Below are 17,124 nucleotides of genomic sequence, written 5' to 3'. Positions count from 1 at the left end.
ATGTGTGTGTATGTGTTCTCTGATGGGCTGGTGTAAGTGGTTATAATATGTGTGGAGGGAGGCTTCATCATAATATTTGCTGTCATAAACAGGAATAAAATATAGGCAGGAAAAAAACTGCAGAGGCCGCATATTAATACTGCGGAGTTCATTAGCATTTTTATTTGTGAGATATGCAACACATTGCAGTGAAAGTAATATTGCATATCTCAGGCAGAACAGGACAGTGTTTCTCAATCCAGTCATCGGGGATCTCCAGACAGTGCTCATTTATGCTCCCTCCTAGATCCTGCACCAGGTATTTGGTGTTCTTGATTAGCTGGGAGCTGGGAAGGAGCAAAAATGTGGACTGTCTGTACCTAGTCCCACCCAGCCCTAACCTTAACAACAAGTAACCAAATAAAATACAAGTATTTAGTTTTTAAATTGCATTTAATGTATTTCTACATTTAAATAGCAGAGGAAACTGAATTCAGGTAAAAGCTTATTACCTAAGCAATTGTTGCAATGCATAATTACTTTATTATGAATTATATTCTGTGGGGTACGGGTACAGCACTTTTGTCCCTTAACGTAAAGTAGGGCCCCTCCTTGTGGGAATCTCACACAATCACATTCACACTCACTGCAGGCTATTCACCTAAACTGCAGGTCTTCACGCCGTGAGAGAAGCAAACAGAGAAAAGCCAAACATGCACATGCAAACCCCAGAACTGGGGCCAGATGTGAAGCAACTAAAGGTATTAGGCAATGTCTCCTGTTGCCAGCACATGTGAAAACTCACAGCTCTTAATATAAGCAAGATTTTTTCTGTCAAATGCTGCCTGATGTCTCTGGCACGTTACATCCTTTTTATACAGCTGTATGGCGCATTAAATGGCTAATATTGTCTCCAATCAATCTCACAAACTCAGTCTTTTATCCATTACACTTAAAGGGTCTTATGGTATTTGTGTTTTTCATATATGCATCCACATACATAGGCCTCAGAATTTAGAAACTGTATAAATATGGAAAACAACATTACCGGCCTTTTTAAAATTTAACTAAGACTGTTAATGTCACACAGCATTAATGTAGCTAAAAATGTACAGGTCTTCCAGTACATTATAAAAATAAATAGGATTAAAATAACAATAAAAATAGGACAAAGCAGTAAAATAAGACAATAAAACTAGAAAAGCAATCATATCAGTAACGGTTTTCACAAAAGGGAGTATATTTGAGACAGATGTCAAATGAAAAACAAGCAGTGGCTGAAACTGTGATGACTGTGATGACTATATAGAGACATCTTAGCTGTGTCCTCAATTATTGTTCAGACAGCTTGAGGGAAGAAACTTGTTCTAAGTTGCTTGGTGTTGGTCTTCAGGCTGCTGTAGCAACTCCTTGACCGCAGTTAAGAGAAAAGGCCTTTGTCTGGGTGATTGTATTTTTAATTATCTCATCTTTGTCCTGGCACCACCTCTTGAAGGTTACCTGCAGGTTAGGGAGCTCACACCCGACGGCATGTTCAGCTGAACGCTCCACCCTCTCCAGGGTTATGCCATCCTGCTTGCTACAGCTCCCACACTACCTGGTGATGCTCCCAGTCGAGATACTTTGGCAGTGCGGGTGCTGAATGCGTTGAGTATCTTGTACGCCAGTCTGAGCTTCCACAGGGTTCTGAGATAGTGGAGGCTTTGAGATGCCTTTTAAGAAAAGTGCTGGTTTGCATTGTCCATGCGAGGTCCTCAGTGATGTTGACGTTCACGTGTCTGAAGCAGCGCAGCCTCCCCACAGGAACCACACTGATTGTGAGGAGGTGGAAGTGCCTCACTGGTTTCTTCTCAAAATCCACAATTAACCCGTTAGTCTTGCTGACATTGAGGATGAGACTCTTTCCCCGGTCCCAGCTTATCCAGCTCTCCGCCTACTTCTGATAGGCCGTTTTATCAACCAACTGACCACGACTTGCCATAATCACCACTGACTGGTGTCAATGGTGAAATAATTTTGATTTCTTTCTGTAAAATATTGCCCCATTTCTATGCTACAATTACGGTGATTGACAGCACGAGAAAATCTAGGCTACACTCCTGATTTGTTGCATTACTTTTAAAGTGCTCTGGAAACTTAACTCCCGGCTGAGATGGAGGTGAATGTGTCTGAGCAGAGCGAATTGGCTACTGTTCCCTTTCTTCAATTAAGATGCCTTCCCCCCAGCAGGCAAATTTAATTAAATTCCCATGAGCTTTGCCAAGATTGCTGCCGGCCTCCCAAAACACTAATGGACTCCACTCATTATTTTGCTGCTTAGATTTTTAGACTTTCATAATATATTGTGAAATCCTCAAATAGTTGTACTGAACAAACAAATGCTATTAAGGAGATCCGTCATACGACATAATGTAATTGTGGGCTATTATAAAGTAACATATATCTGAAGCCAGTGTACAAATATTATAAATGTGGACCATAACCACAATGACTGCAGCACACTCCACGACTTTCCCAGTAAGATTGTTCTTGTAGATTCTTTGAATGTTTCCCAGCATAAAATCAAAAATCATCAGAGGCTCATGAATTCTGTATTTATCTTTGTATGATTCTGCATCCATACTTCACAGAGGCAAATTTGTTATTAAAAGTGATGCAGTGAGCGCTGATGTAAGCGTTCAATAAAATTCAGTTGAAGTCTGCTATTTAAATGTAAAAATTCACAAGTGTTATGACTTTCATGACATTACAGTAGACAGTACTTTTCTCTCATTCACAGCTCAAAGCTTGGGGGTTTTGACCCCCCCACACCTCTCTATTTAAGAGGGGCTTGCATATTCTCTCACTCTTTTTATGCAGGTTTCCTCTTGCAGACCAAAATAATGTGCTCAGGTGAAGTGGTGACTTGAAATTGCCTTTTCGCCTCTGCATTGCGTCTTATTATGACTGGGATATGCACTACGGGAGATGTATACCACTTTAACTTTCCTGGAATATGTTGTGTATCTTACAAATATAAATATTAATGAATTCCAGCAGCTTGTTCTGTCACGTTCGGGTTCAAGTTTCCCCTCTCAGGCCAAAAACATGTGGCTGGGCAAAATGGGTCCCTAAATTGCATAGTGTGTGAGAATGTGCCCTGCAATGGCCTGGCATCTCGTCCAAGGTGCCCCCAGCCTTGTGTCCTGGGCTTCCTGGGATGAGCTCCAAGCCCACCATGATACGGCGCTGGATAAGCAACTATGGAAGTTGGATGGATGATTCAAGTTACACAGTTTGACATGGAAAATTTCAATAACACAATAACAAAAGTGCAGTATCAAACCATTCCACCATACCATAACCTCCCACTGAAGATTGCCTTCTTCACCTTTCATCAAAAGCTCTACACGCTTCTCCACTTCGTACTCGTGATTCCCCCCCCCCCCTTTTGTGACTTGGCAGAGCATCACTAAATCGATTTCAAGCATTTATTTGTCACATCTTTCAAACTACCGGCACAAAACAGAGGTCTGCCCAAAAATGCAATTATTTTCTTTAAGCCCCATTCTCAACTACTAGTAACCATTGAGGTCGAGTCATAAAGTGTGCTCTCGTCACACCAAACATATCCGTAGATGCTTAGGTATCTTCTGGCTATAAAGAAGAGAGCATCACCTGTTGTTGCCATAAACCTTTTCTTTTAACCTCATTTTGCAGTCCACTAAATTAAATAGGTGACTCTGATCTGATTCCGTTCTCTGTAGCTACAGTATAGTGGCTGGGGATTCATTGTGTCTCTGCCTAGCCTTAGCTGTTAATTTTGCTCCCAGTTAGCGGTTTACCTAAATCCCCAGATCTGGCTGACCAGTCCATACCGTCACCATAATGTCCCTGGGACAGACTAGATTCTGAAAGTTTAAATTTAAATAAATGCAAATACAGGCAGTGCCTCCCTAGATGATGCATTCTGTAAAACTGGCCAGTTACCACCCTGTCCCTCCATAATTAACATTCTTTTCACGTTTTAAGCTGAAACACAAATTATGCGTAGGAATGCGTCCCCTGAATGTTCCTCGCAGAGACCTATGAACAATGCCAGCTGAAAGGTTGGTCTGCCTTCGGATTTCATACCCTCCCCTCCGTCAAGTGCGGGATTACTCGCCACTGACTCCTCGGATACCCCTCACTTTTCTTTTCAAACGACACAGAGACACCATGCAGCATTTGACATAAAAAAAAAAAATCTTGTTTATATTAAGAGCTGCGAGTTTTCACGTGCGCCGGCAAAAAAAGAAGTCGACCTAAATAATGGTTTTGCGACTTTGGCTAATTGACACCATCTAACGGATATTGCTTTAGACAAGGGAACTTAATCAGGAGGCTAAATTAGTTCGAAACAGTTGTGAGGATGAGTGCGGGAGGTGCAGCAGCGTGCGCGGAAACATGATCGAAGTGCCGAGACGATAACGGGGAAACCAGGTAAAACCGCACGACTGATGAGCGAAACCCCTAATCTGAGACCTTTTCCGTCTCAAGTCCGACGCGATGCCTACAGCTGGTGAGTTGATTTTGGATTGTTAAAGAGCTTTATTTAGTGTCCGTCTGAAACTCCTGTAACGTAAACACACAGAGCACTGGCAGCAAACGCAGAGGTCAGACACCCGCAGCTTCTAACTTCTAAGGCGACTCCTCAGTCAAAAACGTCCTACGGCAAGTAAACGACGAAACGGGGGGTGTAATAAGAAAAAAATAACATTAATTTCGGGTATTTTGCGTTTGTATGCTACTGCCGATATTGTTGCTACTCTTATTCGTGTATTATGTTTTAACTATGCTTATTTATTCAGTCTTCCTTAATATTTAATACGGATTTATATCGCGCTAAAACTCATGCATATAGCATTTTCGGGAGGAAAGGTAAATAAAATAAAATAACATTAAGAGCAATGGATAAGCTTTCACTTGGCTGAAATAATTACGGTTAACGATTTAATGGTTGGATAATGAAGTGCCATCTCATCTGCAGTATAAGGAGCGTGTTTTTGCTCATGCTCGCCATGAAGTCCCTCAGGTTTTATAACGTCACTGAGGTCATCAGAGGGACATTCGGGCACTGAGACACACATCGGCCAGCGCCACTAAAGAAAGTTTGAGACGAATTTTACACCTGCTTTGATCAATTTAAGGTACGTTTGATAAAATAGTGTCTTACATCACCATTATCCAGATAGCTGAACTGGGTGGTGTTTTCAGGTAAAAAGAAAAAAAAAACGACTTAGAGAAATCTGGTTGTTGTACTGCTTAAACAACTATTCGCTGTGTAACACTGTGCCAATTGCCCAATCATGCTATCCATTCGGAAACTGCGGGGTCAGTCGCGCAGTCGAACAGTCGATTCCCTATGCGACACAGTCATAATTCGGATCAAATACATTAATTGAAGTGAGGGGCGTTTCTAGATAAGTATTTCTTATCTAGCATGTTTTCATCCGCTTGTAAATATGAATAAATGTGCCATGTTGACGGTGTGAATACGTAATGGATAAGTATCACTCCGGGTCCAGATATTCAAATTAATCAGAGACATATCATAAGGGGTCATTATGCTTCGCTTGTGTCCTCGTCCTCTGCTTGCTATTTTTAAAACCCTGGCTAAGAACAAGGCAGGCTATTCGAGGTTGTGCTGAAGAGGCACGGAAGGACATCGTCTCTCCTGGTGCTTGTTGTGAGTCAAAGAACTGGATGTGCGCTGCGGCGCCGTGTTGAGGTTCAGGCAGTCTGGTTAATGACTTTTATAGTACAAAGGGGACGTCCAGGGTCCCACTAGGCTGAGAGCAAAAGGTCTGGTGTAACACTCCAGTCTGCTCGCTCCCACCAACAGGGTCGGCTAAGGCACCAGTGAGGGCATATACAGTTCACGATGTTGGTCCACATCCCTTGCATCACTGTGCCCAGCACACCAATGTCTTAGAATAAGATGGCTGGGGTTTTCAGATTGTGGTGTTACTTCCTGTAGGTCTGTATGTCTCAATCCAGTTTGTGTGTCAGACTGGAATTCATTGCCTTTGGTGCCTCTTTTTCAAACACAATCCTACCGGCCCTAACTGAATCCATTTAGGAATACCCGTTAATAGACTGCAATATCCAGTGTCTTTAACCTTTTTTGATAAAAATACATTACTTCTAATAATAGACCTGTATGTCTGAACCAGGTCAGAAACAGAGGCCAGACTGGAATCTTTCTACAGCAGCAGCAAAATCAGGTGAAGTTAAAAAATAAAGGAGAAGGCCTGAAATTTAGTGTATATGTCATTTTAACTGCAACACAGTTGTTTTGTCTGGCGGTTCGTATTGTGTTACTATCTCTGGTTGGATTTTCGTGGGATAAGAAGTCATTATAAGGAGAGTGAGAAAACAGCTATTAGGTTTGGGAAAATAACAGAGGACAGAATGGAAAGTGTCATTGCCGTGACAGTGAAGGCAGGTTAGTATTGCTTAAGGTGCTCCTAGCGTCAGCTTAGTCAGTGTGACGGTGTGTGTACCTTATCCTGTTAAGGTCTTTTTTTTTTTGCATATACACGCAGTGTGGATAAAATAAATTAGGTCACTAAAACTGAGGATAATATAATATTGTTTTTAGCAGAACACTCATTCGGCGAGGCTATTGATTTGACTGTGCTGTGACAGTGACCTATTTTCTGCTGCCATTTGTGAGGCAAAGAGGGAAATCCACACTTGCAAATGTGCACATGCACACACATACCGGCACACCTCAGGTCTACATGAAGCATGACAGAAGCATGCATGCTCACTTTAAGCTGGTCAAGTGCTCTGATGAAATGCACACATATACACTCTTTGACACCAATAGAGAATGCATGGAAGACTTCACTGTTCACTTTCAGACACTCTGTGCTTTTCTCCCAGAGGGTGCAAGATGAGAGAGCCCAACTAGTCATTCACGCAGATAATTAAATCGGTGAAAACAATATATATGAAATACATTTGCAATAAATTATTGCACATTGACATGACTGGTGCAAGCTTTGTTTTCAAAAATGACTTTACAGTATAATTTCATTTTATTGGACTTGTTCAAGTGGCATTTTCTTCTGATTATTCGAATTGCACCCACTGTAACAGCCCCCCCCCCCACCCCCCACAAAGCTGACATAGGCAGTCGCCTAAGGCAGTGTTCCTCAAACCAGTTCTCGGGGACCGCAAGACTACACATTTTTGCTGCCTTATGACTGCCTTATGGGAGCTGGGGGTCCCTGAGGGCTGGTTTAAGAAACACTGCCCTAGGGTGCCGTTTGATTAGGAGGCGCAAAATGGTGAGTGAAAAAAATCAGGAGAAATACCTCTGGTTGCATTCCATGACGTTACAGTTATTTACGGTACTTTTAATATTTTTTTTACTCTTCTTGTGAAACAAACTCAAGCTAGCTAATTAATAGTCAGGTGCCCTAAGTTACTCAAATGTTTTTAATATAAATTAATTACCAAACTTCATTTTCTGCTGCTCTGGGGTTGACAGTGCTCAGAAGAATCATGCCCAGGGCGCCAGAACACCCAGTGCTGCCCCTGCACTGTAGCCCCGCTGAATCTGCCAGTGCAGACAGTTAAATTAAACACAGTGCTCTCATCAAAACAACATTATTAAGCTTTGCGGAATGTCTGCAGAAACTGTGTGTTATCTGTACAGTGATGTCATATTTGTGCTAACGCTTATTCGGATTTGTCTCCTTGGCAAAGGAAGAGGTAAAAACACCAAAACTGCCCCCACGTACACCTTATCAGCTGTTCCGCTTTTAAGACTTTCAAACTGAGCCTCCAACCCAGTGATGTGTTTACAGAGGTGTGGAATTTGAGAGGAATGCGAGGAGTAACATGGCTGTCCTCCACATAAGCCCACTGGCCCTTGTTGCTTTTGGAAATTTTAATTGGGGATAATGAGGGCTCAGTTTCCACCTGCCAATAACTAATAATAGCATGGTATGCAGTGACCGATTTTTGTCTGTGTCTAGCAGGCAGACTATGTTCTTGGTTCTAGGAAGGCAAAGAAAATGAATTCAAAGGGGGTTATTGTGCCTAAACTCAGCTAATATGAGCAGAAGATCTGCATTGCAAAGTCCTCTTGCCTGACTGCATTTGCTAAGAGTAATGATATACGTTATGCTTAAACCCCAGTAATATTAACCAGGAGAGAATATTGTGGGGGCTCCGCAAATATATTGTAGAGGTCAATAAAGAGGCAATTTAGAAAGCACTAAACTGAGCTCTGGATGGATTGATTATGGACATTTTAAAAGTTTTCCAACTATATTTACAGCATGTGTGTAAGATAAGGGTGGTTGGGAAAAATGGGTCCCTACATACTACAGTACTATCACACAAATTAGACTTGCATGGACATTCTTTGGTGTGCATTCTGCTGTAAAGGAACAAACAAACAGCAAAATCTGCTCATTCTGTCAGTAGAACAGCAGGTGATGCCTGTAGTACCTTGGTACTTGTAGACAATGTAATTTAGTCAACAGTAATCCAACACCACATAATGGCAGACTGTCAGGCTTACAGGGAAATCAGACCAGCAGCAATTGCCCTCATCATGAAAACACATCTAATGTCAATACATTTCTACAGGGTACCATTCTGTTGAGATACCTCTAGAGTGAAGAATTTAGAGGCAGAGTGCGCAAGTAATTTTCATTGTTTTGGATATCAAGCCAATATTAAAGATCATCGATTGACTATTAGACGGAACAATACTGATGACAATGGTCATAGTGGTCAGAGCACTCAGCATGTTATGGACCTTGATATGGCTCATATAACTTCCAAGATGGCCTATTAAACGTGCATCTAGGCTGCAATAGAATGGTCCACATAATTTCCTCTGGCGACAAAGAAACAAGAAGCTGAATACAGAAACATGCAATTGAAAAATACTTTGCATTAAATGAAAATGATGCCTGAAACTTATCATAAACCCATAAAATTAGGTGACAAAGTATAATACGAGCAACCATATTGTGTATGCGTAAGACATTGTGTGCACTTCCTGTGACTGTGATTTATCCAACAAAGATTGTTTGTAATTCAATGTCAAATGAAAAGAGGGCATTTTTTGGCAGATTTAATTTAAGTAAGTACCTGACTGTAAAAAAGGTTAAGTAATTAATGTAGCCTTAGCTGAGGCTGGGATATTGATGGTGTTTGGCGTCTTACTGTTTAAGCTCCTGGCTGGCCATAAAGTGGATGGATATGCTTAGGTATTATGGGATGGATTAGATTGGCATCATAAAACATGCCCGTAAGACACCAAACCATTGATATAGGCTTTGAAGACAGGAGTCAAAAGGGGCCGTTCACTCAATTATATGAATGCAGAGAAATGGACTGGATTTCAACTGGTGTACATCTCGCAATTTTTATGACATGTATGAGTAATATCTCTGTTTTACTTTGCAAAAGTGTTTATGTTTATTGTCTATGGGGATATTAATTCCAGTACTTTGGAATTTTGTAAGATTGCACTGTGTCCACTGAAAGCAATTAAGTTCCACTTTGTGCAGTTGTTACTGTCTGTCACTGTCTTGGGATTAACACTTTCAATTGATGTAGGATCAGTTTGGACTGGCATACAAAGTAAACAACAAGCTTTAATAGCACAGTCAGTTCCAAATATCTCAAAGACAACTGTGGATTGAGTGGATTATAAATCAGCAGTGCAGAATGGTATGGCTGTTGTTATTTCAAGTTTTAATGCAAAACGGCATCCCTTTGAAATGGTTTTTAATTCTCTCTCTGAAGTTGCTGCAGTAAAGGTTGAAATGTGAGAATCTGCTGCTTGATTAAAGTAGTGCTTGCTGTAAGTGTACTGCTCAGTTTAGTGATAACTGAAGCAGATTTTATGGGCTTGCTTTTTAATTTTTCAGTTTAGTAATATGATTTATAGAAGACAAGAATAACAATCTATTAGTTAACACTTTACTTAAAGCAGTCATATAATGCATTATAGATACCTTCATAATGCATTATATTGCATTCAAAAAGTATTATAAACAGTTATAAAAAAGCATAACACATTATAGTGATGTTTATTATGCATTATAAATGCTCTATGATGCTGTCATCTGTAATGCACTATAAATACCTTCATAATGCAGTACAAAGCATCCTTAATTCTTATACTGACCATTGCTATGCGTCATGAAGGTATTTATAATGCATTATGATGACTGTTTTAAGTGAAGTGTTACCATATATTGTTTTGATATCTTTAACTTACCAGTCTGTTTCACTGTTAGAATGTTATATAATGGTAAATAAAAGAAATACTCTGAATCATTTGTGTTTTACCAGTATATTAGCCTATATTTGTTGAGTTGGTTTGGAAGGAGTCAGGTTTCTTCGTTAAATTGACTCTGTTTCATTCATCCATAATGACCGGCACTGTCACTCTCCTCTGTTTACCCACGCCATGTTATGAAAAGCTAATCTGCTGTAGTAAACTGCCACTACAGGCAGTGATTAATGCTGGGCCCCTAGTGAGATGAGTTCTGTGTGGCAATCATCAGAATTGTCCAATTCCCAGAGTGAATACCCTAGAACACTCAATCAGTCTGATGTATGTGAAAAATAAGTCTGCTTGGCACGTCGGTTTCTCCGAACATAAATCTTGTGGTTCTATATTGGTTTAAAAATGTTGTTGTTGATGATCATGATCAGGGAATACAGTATTTACTAATCTTAACAAAAAACTAATGATGATACTGAAGAATGCTACTATTGTATAACGATTGATTTTTTTTTCTCTGTTGAACCTCATGCCTAATTTTATAAACAAAAACAAATGCTGGCCATGTAATACTTTTAATTGTTATTTGTGCCCCCACGCCATGAAAAATTTGCTGCCAATAGCTAACAAAATTATTTGGAGGTAAAAAAAAAAATGACCAGCAGTTTCAGTGCTCCTTTATTCTAGTAGCTGAAGGAAGGGACCCATAACGATATGAATATTCATAATTGAATGTTTATTGTATAATTCATTTATTTCCATGATTTTAGAGAACAGCCTGACAAAGAACAGCATGAGTAGCAGAGTGGTGCAGTGGGAATGATGTAGGATTCTAATTCAGCAAGTGTCAAACTCCTCGGAGGGTGGTGTTGCTTACAGGGGCAGGACTTTGTGCCTCTGATCAGAAGGTCCCCAGTTAAACCCTTGAAAAAGGCCCTGAACCCCTGATTGCTCCAGGGACACCAGCTGACCCTTCAGTCAGACACCAAGCTTCTCTCTCTTGTATGTTTAAAAGCAGAGCGACATGGGCTTTATGAAAAGCAACATTCCCTGTTCCTGCCCTCCCACTTGTACAAATGTGTCTGAGATAAACTGAGACTTGGGCAATGTAATAATAAATAAATAATATACTGCAAGCCTTCTACATTCCTCTTTTTGGACGTCGCACTGTTGATGCAGCTTAAGGGTACAGCATCTCCATATCTCTAAATCTGTCACGTCAATGGTACCTGCTGTAATACATTTCTGTCATATATATACTGTAAAAAGACTAAGAAACACTTTATTGATCCCATGGAAATTCTGGTCAATAGGACCACCAGAAATCTTTTGATTTCTTTGTGTCATTAGGTCAAAAAAATGTGTATTTGTCATTTAATGAGCGATGAAAGTCATGTAACACCCAGTTCCCTATGTAATATGGGAAATCTTCCAGGATCTTATCTGGTTCTTGAGCCAATCTGATGTAGAGAGGCTAATCTGGCTTTCCTAACATTTCTATACCAGTGGAGGTGTCCAAAACTCTATCGTTTATGAGGATGTGGCTCCACCTGGGATTCAGTGTTTCATACATGGCCTTGTAGCCATTTCCAGAACAATAGGCATCAACAGCATTTTTCTATAAGATCTTCAGGACATTTTTTGATTGTGGTCTGTTGTGTCTGTGGAACCCTTATAGCAACAACTAAATTCTGATGGGAATGGTCAAGGATGGACAGATTCAAAATGAGCAGGCTGGGTCTGTTGATATTAATAAACATTTATCTCCAGATCATTGTTAACCTTATTGTTAACTCGAATTCTGAATATTTTAGTTATGTCAGTTATGGAAGCAGCAGCTCTTACACACCTTAAAACTACGTTTGATTACATTGAACAACCAACGAAGGAAAAAAAGCAGCCAACTCTGAGATTGGATGTTTCTGTTCTGTATTATAATATGACCCCCAAAAAGGGATCTGACTGAATACAATGTGAAAAATTCCCAGAAATACTAAATATTCTGTAATTTCATTCCAGGCTTCATGGAAGATAACTTACAATGAAAGGGGGAGAAAACTAACCTTAGTCCCTAATCGAACAGTGCCGGTTATGTAAAGTTGTGATTTCTCATCAAACTGGTGAGTAAAATATGTCATAAAATCCTTCTGGTCTCTAATATATGTTGCTTGTTCTTAATAGAGGCAGTCCCCAGGTTACAAGCAAGATCTGTTTCTAAGTCTGCCTTTCAGTTGAATTTCTAGGTAAGTCAGAAAAATAATAGCACAGTATACAGAAATAATTATACAGTAATATTAAAAGTACATTCGGGACTTTATCTTACAGCTGAGTAACCACTGAAGCCATGCAATGTTTTCATGTCACAAAGTAGTGCATCCGTTTGCTATTACGAACCATTTTATTTAACCTGAATGTTTAATATAATAGGCTTTATGGGAGGTCATTTGTAAGTGCGAGTTGTAGTCGGACGCTCTTAACCTGGGGACTGTATGTTTAGCTGACAAACACTGTTTGTTATACAGTATTTCAAAGCTCTGCATCTTTGTCTTCCTATGCAGACTGGGACAACATGGTAGAGGAAGTCATTTTCTGTTGGGGGCTGTGGACCATCCTCATCCAGGTGGGGTTGGGGACATCTGCAGCTGAACTTCCATGGTCTTGTCCTAAGATATGTGACTGCCGCCAAGAAAAGCTGCAAGTGAACTGTTCTAATAAGCATCTGACCAGCATTCCCAGTGGCTTCCCTGTATATTCTCAGAGCTTGAACTTGTCACACAACAACCTGAGAATACTGGGCCCCCGGCAGCTCTCAAATCTTACTCAGTTATTGGAGCTTGACCTAAGCTATAACAATATCTCCATGATCGACGTGGAAGCTTTTCAAGGGCTTCAGAACTTGCGCATCCTTTGTCTTAAGCACAACCTGCTAAAGATTATCCCTGTTGGAGTGTTCACTGGACTAACCAGTCTATACTTGCTAGATGTAAGTGACAATGAGATTCTTGTCTTCCTGGATGACTCGTTTCGTGAGCTGGTCAACTTGCATGTGCTTGAAATAGGGGTAAATGACCTGGTCTTCATTTCTCACCGAGCCTTTGCAGGTATCCAAAACCTCCAGGACCTCAATGTGGGCCGCTGTAATTTGACCTCCATTCCCACAGAGGCACTGTCCCAACTCCTGAGTCTCACTCGTCTCAGGTTTCACCGACTCAGCATTAGCATGTTGCCCAGTAACTCTTTTCGCCAACTGAATAGGCTACGCAGCCTTGAAATCTCCAACTGGCCAGTACTGGATACACTGGCTAGTAGCAGCTTGATTGGCCTCAATCTTACCTCTCTCACCATCAGCAAATGCAACCTTACTGTCGTCCCGTACACAGCACTCCACCACCTGGCCTACCTCAGATACTTGGACCTGTCATATAACCCCATAACCACAGTGCATAGGAACCTGCTCAGCGACCTGCTTCGTCTGCAGGAGTTCCACCTGGCTGGGGGACACCTACTACAGATTGAGCTAGGAGCCTTTAAAGGACTAGTCCGCTTTAATCTTCTCAATGTGTCATCAAATCGGCTCTCCACACTTGAGGAAGGCGTCTTTCACTCAACAGGGAATTTGAGGATCCTGAGACTCGATGGCAATCCTTTGGCATGTGACTGCCGTTTGTTATGGGTCATGCGCTGGCGTCAGCACCTGGATTTTGATGGCCATCAACCCTCCTGCTCTTCACCAGGAATAGCCCAGGAGAGAGAGCTGCGTGATTTCCGTGACACTGAGGTGACGCGCTTCTTCACCTGCAGGAAGTCACGCATTATTGATCTCAGACCTCAGGAAATTAAAGTGAAAGAGGGAAACAGTGTGACTATTCACTGCAAGGCGGATGGTGATCCCCCACCCTCCATCTTTTGGATGACCAGTAAACGTACACCCCTGTTATCAAAAGGAAGAATCCGCGTTTTGACTAATGGCACTCTAGAGGTTCAGTTTGCTCAGGTTCAGGACGGTGGTGCTTTTCTATGTGTTGCAAGCAACGCTGCTGGGAATGACAGCGTCTTCATCACCTTGCGTGTGCTGGGCGATCGCTTCTTCCACAATTACTCCGAAGAGGGCTGGAGGTTTGCTAACGGCACGTCTGCTCAAGTTCAGAATCGCTTGCCGTTCGATGCCAAGACCTTAGTCATTGCCATGACTATGGGCTTCTTGTCATTTCTCAGCTCGGTCGCCATCTGCTTCCTCTTCATATTCTTCTGGAGCCGGGGAAAAGGTCAGATAAAACGCAATTCTGAAATCGAGTTTGTGCCTCAGAGAGCCATGGGTGGTGGGGGCGGCGGAGATTCACGGCTCACAATGAAGCTCATTTGAGGGGGGTCCAGGCAGACTGGGAAACCAAGAGCTGCCAGTAACTTTAAATAAATACCACAAGAAAAAGGACTATGAACTTTTAACTGAATGTAGGGCCCCTGTCCTGGACAAGCAGAGTGCTTATGAATATATATTATCAGATTATGCTATTATGCTAAGAATTCTAACTGCTAATTATTCTGGCTCAGAATATATTATATTTGTGCATAATATTTGCTCAGTACTTAGGAGCACAAAGACTGGAAATATTTTGACTATAACACAGGCAGAAATCACTGATTTATTGGTTTATTGGGGCTTAGGCTGGGATTTGAAATATTTCCTTCCACAGTCCAAAGACATGGATTTAGGCTAAATGGCGTGTGAGAGAATGTGCTCTGCAATGGACGGGCATGCTGGTCTTGGTGTACCTTTTTGCCCTCTGCCACCTGCGAGACACTCCAGTTGCACCACAACTTTGTGTTGGACAGTAAGTTGGATGATGGATGGATGGATAGATGTTATTACTACTGTAGCAGAAAAATAATTTTAATTGCATGCTTTAAGTCATGTACATCATGATCAGTGATGAATAAACTGGAGATAAGTATTTATTAACATCAATAGAAAACTCAGTAAGAATATTCATATTAAATACAATTAAAAAAATAGGTAATACTTCACTTGAGGGGCAGAAGTAACTTAGTAACTCAGTTACTACTCAAGTACAAATCATGAACATAGTAACCGTGAAATGCAAGAAACTATGAATTAATGATAAATGAACATGGGATCGGTATGTAACTAAATTAACTTCTGGTTAATTAATACATTAAGTAAGAGTGTACTACTACAGTATTTGTACCCCCTCAAGGAAAGTGTTACCAAAATTTTAAATGCTATCAAACCAAACTGTCAAATGTCAATGACTGTTTTCAGAATTATAAATAACATTTATCTACCATGTCTTTCATAAGCAGATGCTTAAAATATTCTTAAGGATAAATTTATGTTATGTGTGCCCTGCAATGGACTACAATCCTTTCCAGGGTCTCCCCTACCTTGCTGCCCGTGCTTCCTGCAATAGGATTCAAGTTCAGAGTGACCCTGTACTGGACAAGCAGTTGATGGATGGATGATATTATATTATGAATATTTATGTCTTCCTGCAATCTCTGTGTTCTGATGAACAAGGAACTCGTCTGCTTACTATCTCTCTGGAGAAATATTTTTGCATTCGAATTATTATTCGGTTTTAAGCTGTATGTATATTTTAATTAAATTTTCAATGTGTGTGTATGAATGGCTGTCTGGGGAAATAGCGCGCCATTGCACTCTTGTGCTTGTACGCTAATAATGCTGTACGGCACCAGTGGCGTATTACGGAATGCTGTTCCATTCCCTCCGTCACCTCAGTACTTGAATTATGTCGGCAGTTTGACGTGTTTCGCGAATGTTTTCATAATTTTGAAATGTTTTGACGGTAGGCTGCAGTCCTGCTAAATGACGGAACAAAATCTATGCAAAAGACTCCAATCAACGTTTCTTACGTCTGCACCGCACTGTATTAGGCTACTTTATTGTGATCTCTGTGTAGCTTACTGTGACATTAATAAACAACGTACTGATATATGCGGTTGTCAAATAATTATTCTTTTAAATGTGAAATTACCAATCAGGGCTGTAGCCAGACTAGGGTTTGAAAAATAGTGAGGGTTGGGGCTGGATCTCGTCAATCACATTATTGATACCATCTCCTTCATAAGATGTGTATTTTTTAAATTAATTAGTTATGTGAAACGTTAGAGTTTTAATTTTTGTTCAGGTGAATATTTAGCTTCAAATTTTATTTTTAGCTCCTAAAAAGTACCGAGGTACGGCGCTGGGTAACCCCACGACTGGCTGCGGCCCTGTCACCAATGGCTGCTCTTCCTCTCAACCATGATCACTGCCGGTTTTCTACCAAGAGTGATTTCACGGCGGAATATTAAGTGGGTTAAACAGTGAGTCGTTTTCCATTTTTACAATGACCCAGTATAACCTAGAAAATTCTAATCACGTGTACAACCGGAATTAAACCCCTTCAGATAATTCCTGTGCCCCCTCACAGTCTTATATAGGTCTGTCCAGCATGGTGTCTCTTAAATGCGAAAAATGTCTACAGTAAGGGTCGAGGGCTCAGGCTTGGTGCTTATTCATTCATAACGAAAAATTCATAGCTTCTAAATACGTAGACGTGTAAGCCTGTTTAAACTACTCATTTAATGACTATTGTTCGAAGTGTTAATCATGATGTCATTAAATCACCGTAAATTAAATAGGCTAAAGATGGGCTACCTACTTTTCGACCCCGATCTTCTTGTGGTGCCAGAAAGTCCAAAAATTTAATGCAGTTTTTTAAGGGCCCAGAAGCAATTTATTATTAAACTTCTCATTGCTGAACTGTAAATCTCTCGTCAATCCTGCAACAAAGTGCACACAATGCAGAACTACATTGCAGCATCATGGTATGGACTTA

The 17,124-nt window shown here is 40.8% G+C and overlaps 1 protein-coding gene across 1 annotated transcript; it reads left to right on the top strand.

Annotated features, from left to right (window-relative positions):
• Positions 1–12,833: 12,833 nt before the first annotated feature.
• On the top strand, positions 12,834–16,236 carry lingo4b (leucine rich repeat and Ig domain containing 4b). Its single transcript, XM_023801457.2, has one exon. The coding sequence runs from the start codon at positions 12,834–12,836 to the stop codon at positions 14,625–14,627; it is 1,794 nt and encodes a 597-aa protein (XP_023657225.1). The 3' UTR covers positions 14,628–16,236.
• The last annotated feature ends 888 nt before the right edge of the window (positions 16,237–17,124 follow it).

This window comes from Paramormyrops kingsleyae, chromosome 9 (genome assembly GCF_048594095.1).
Source record: "Paramormyrops kingsleyae isolate MSU_618 chromosome 9, PKINGS_0.4, whole genome shotgun sequence".
NCBI classification, from domain to species: Eukaryota; Metazoa; Chordata; class Actinopteri; order Osteoglossiformes; family Mormyridae; genus Paramormyrops; species Paramormyrops kingsleyae.
This window is presented reverse-complemented; position numbering and strand designations above follow the sequence as displayed.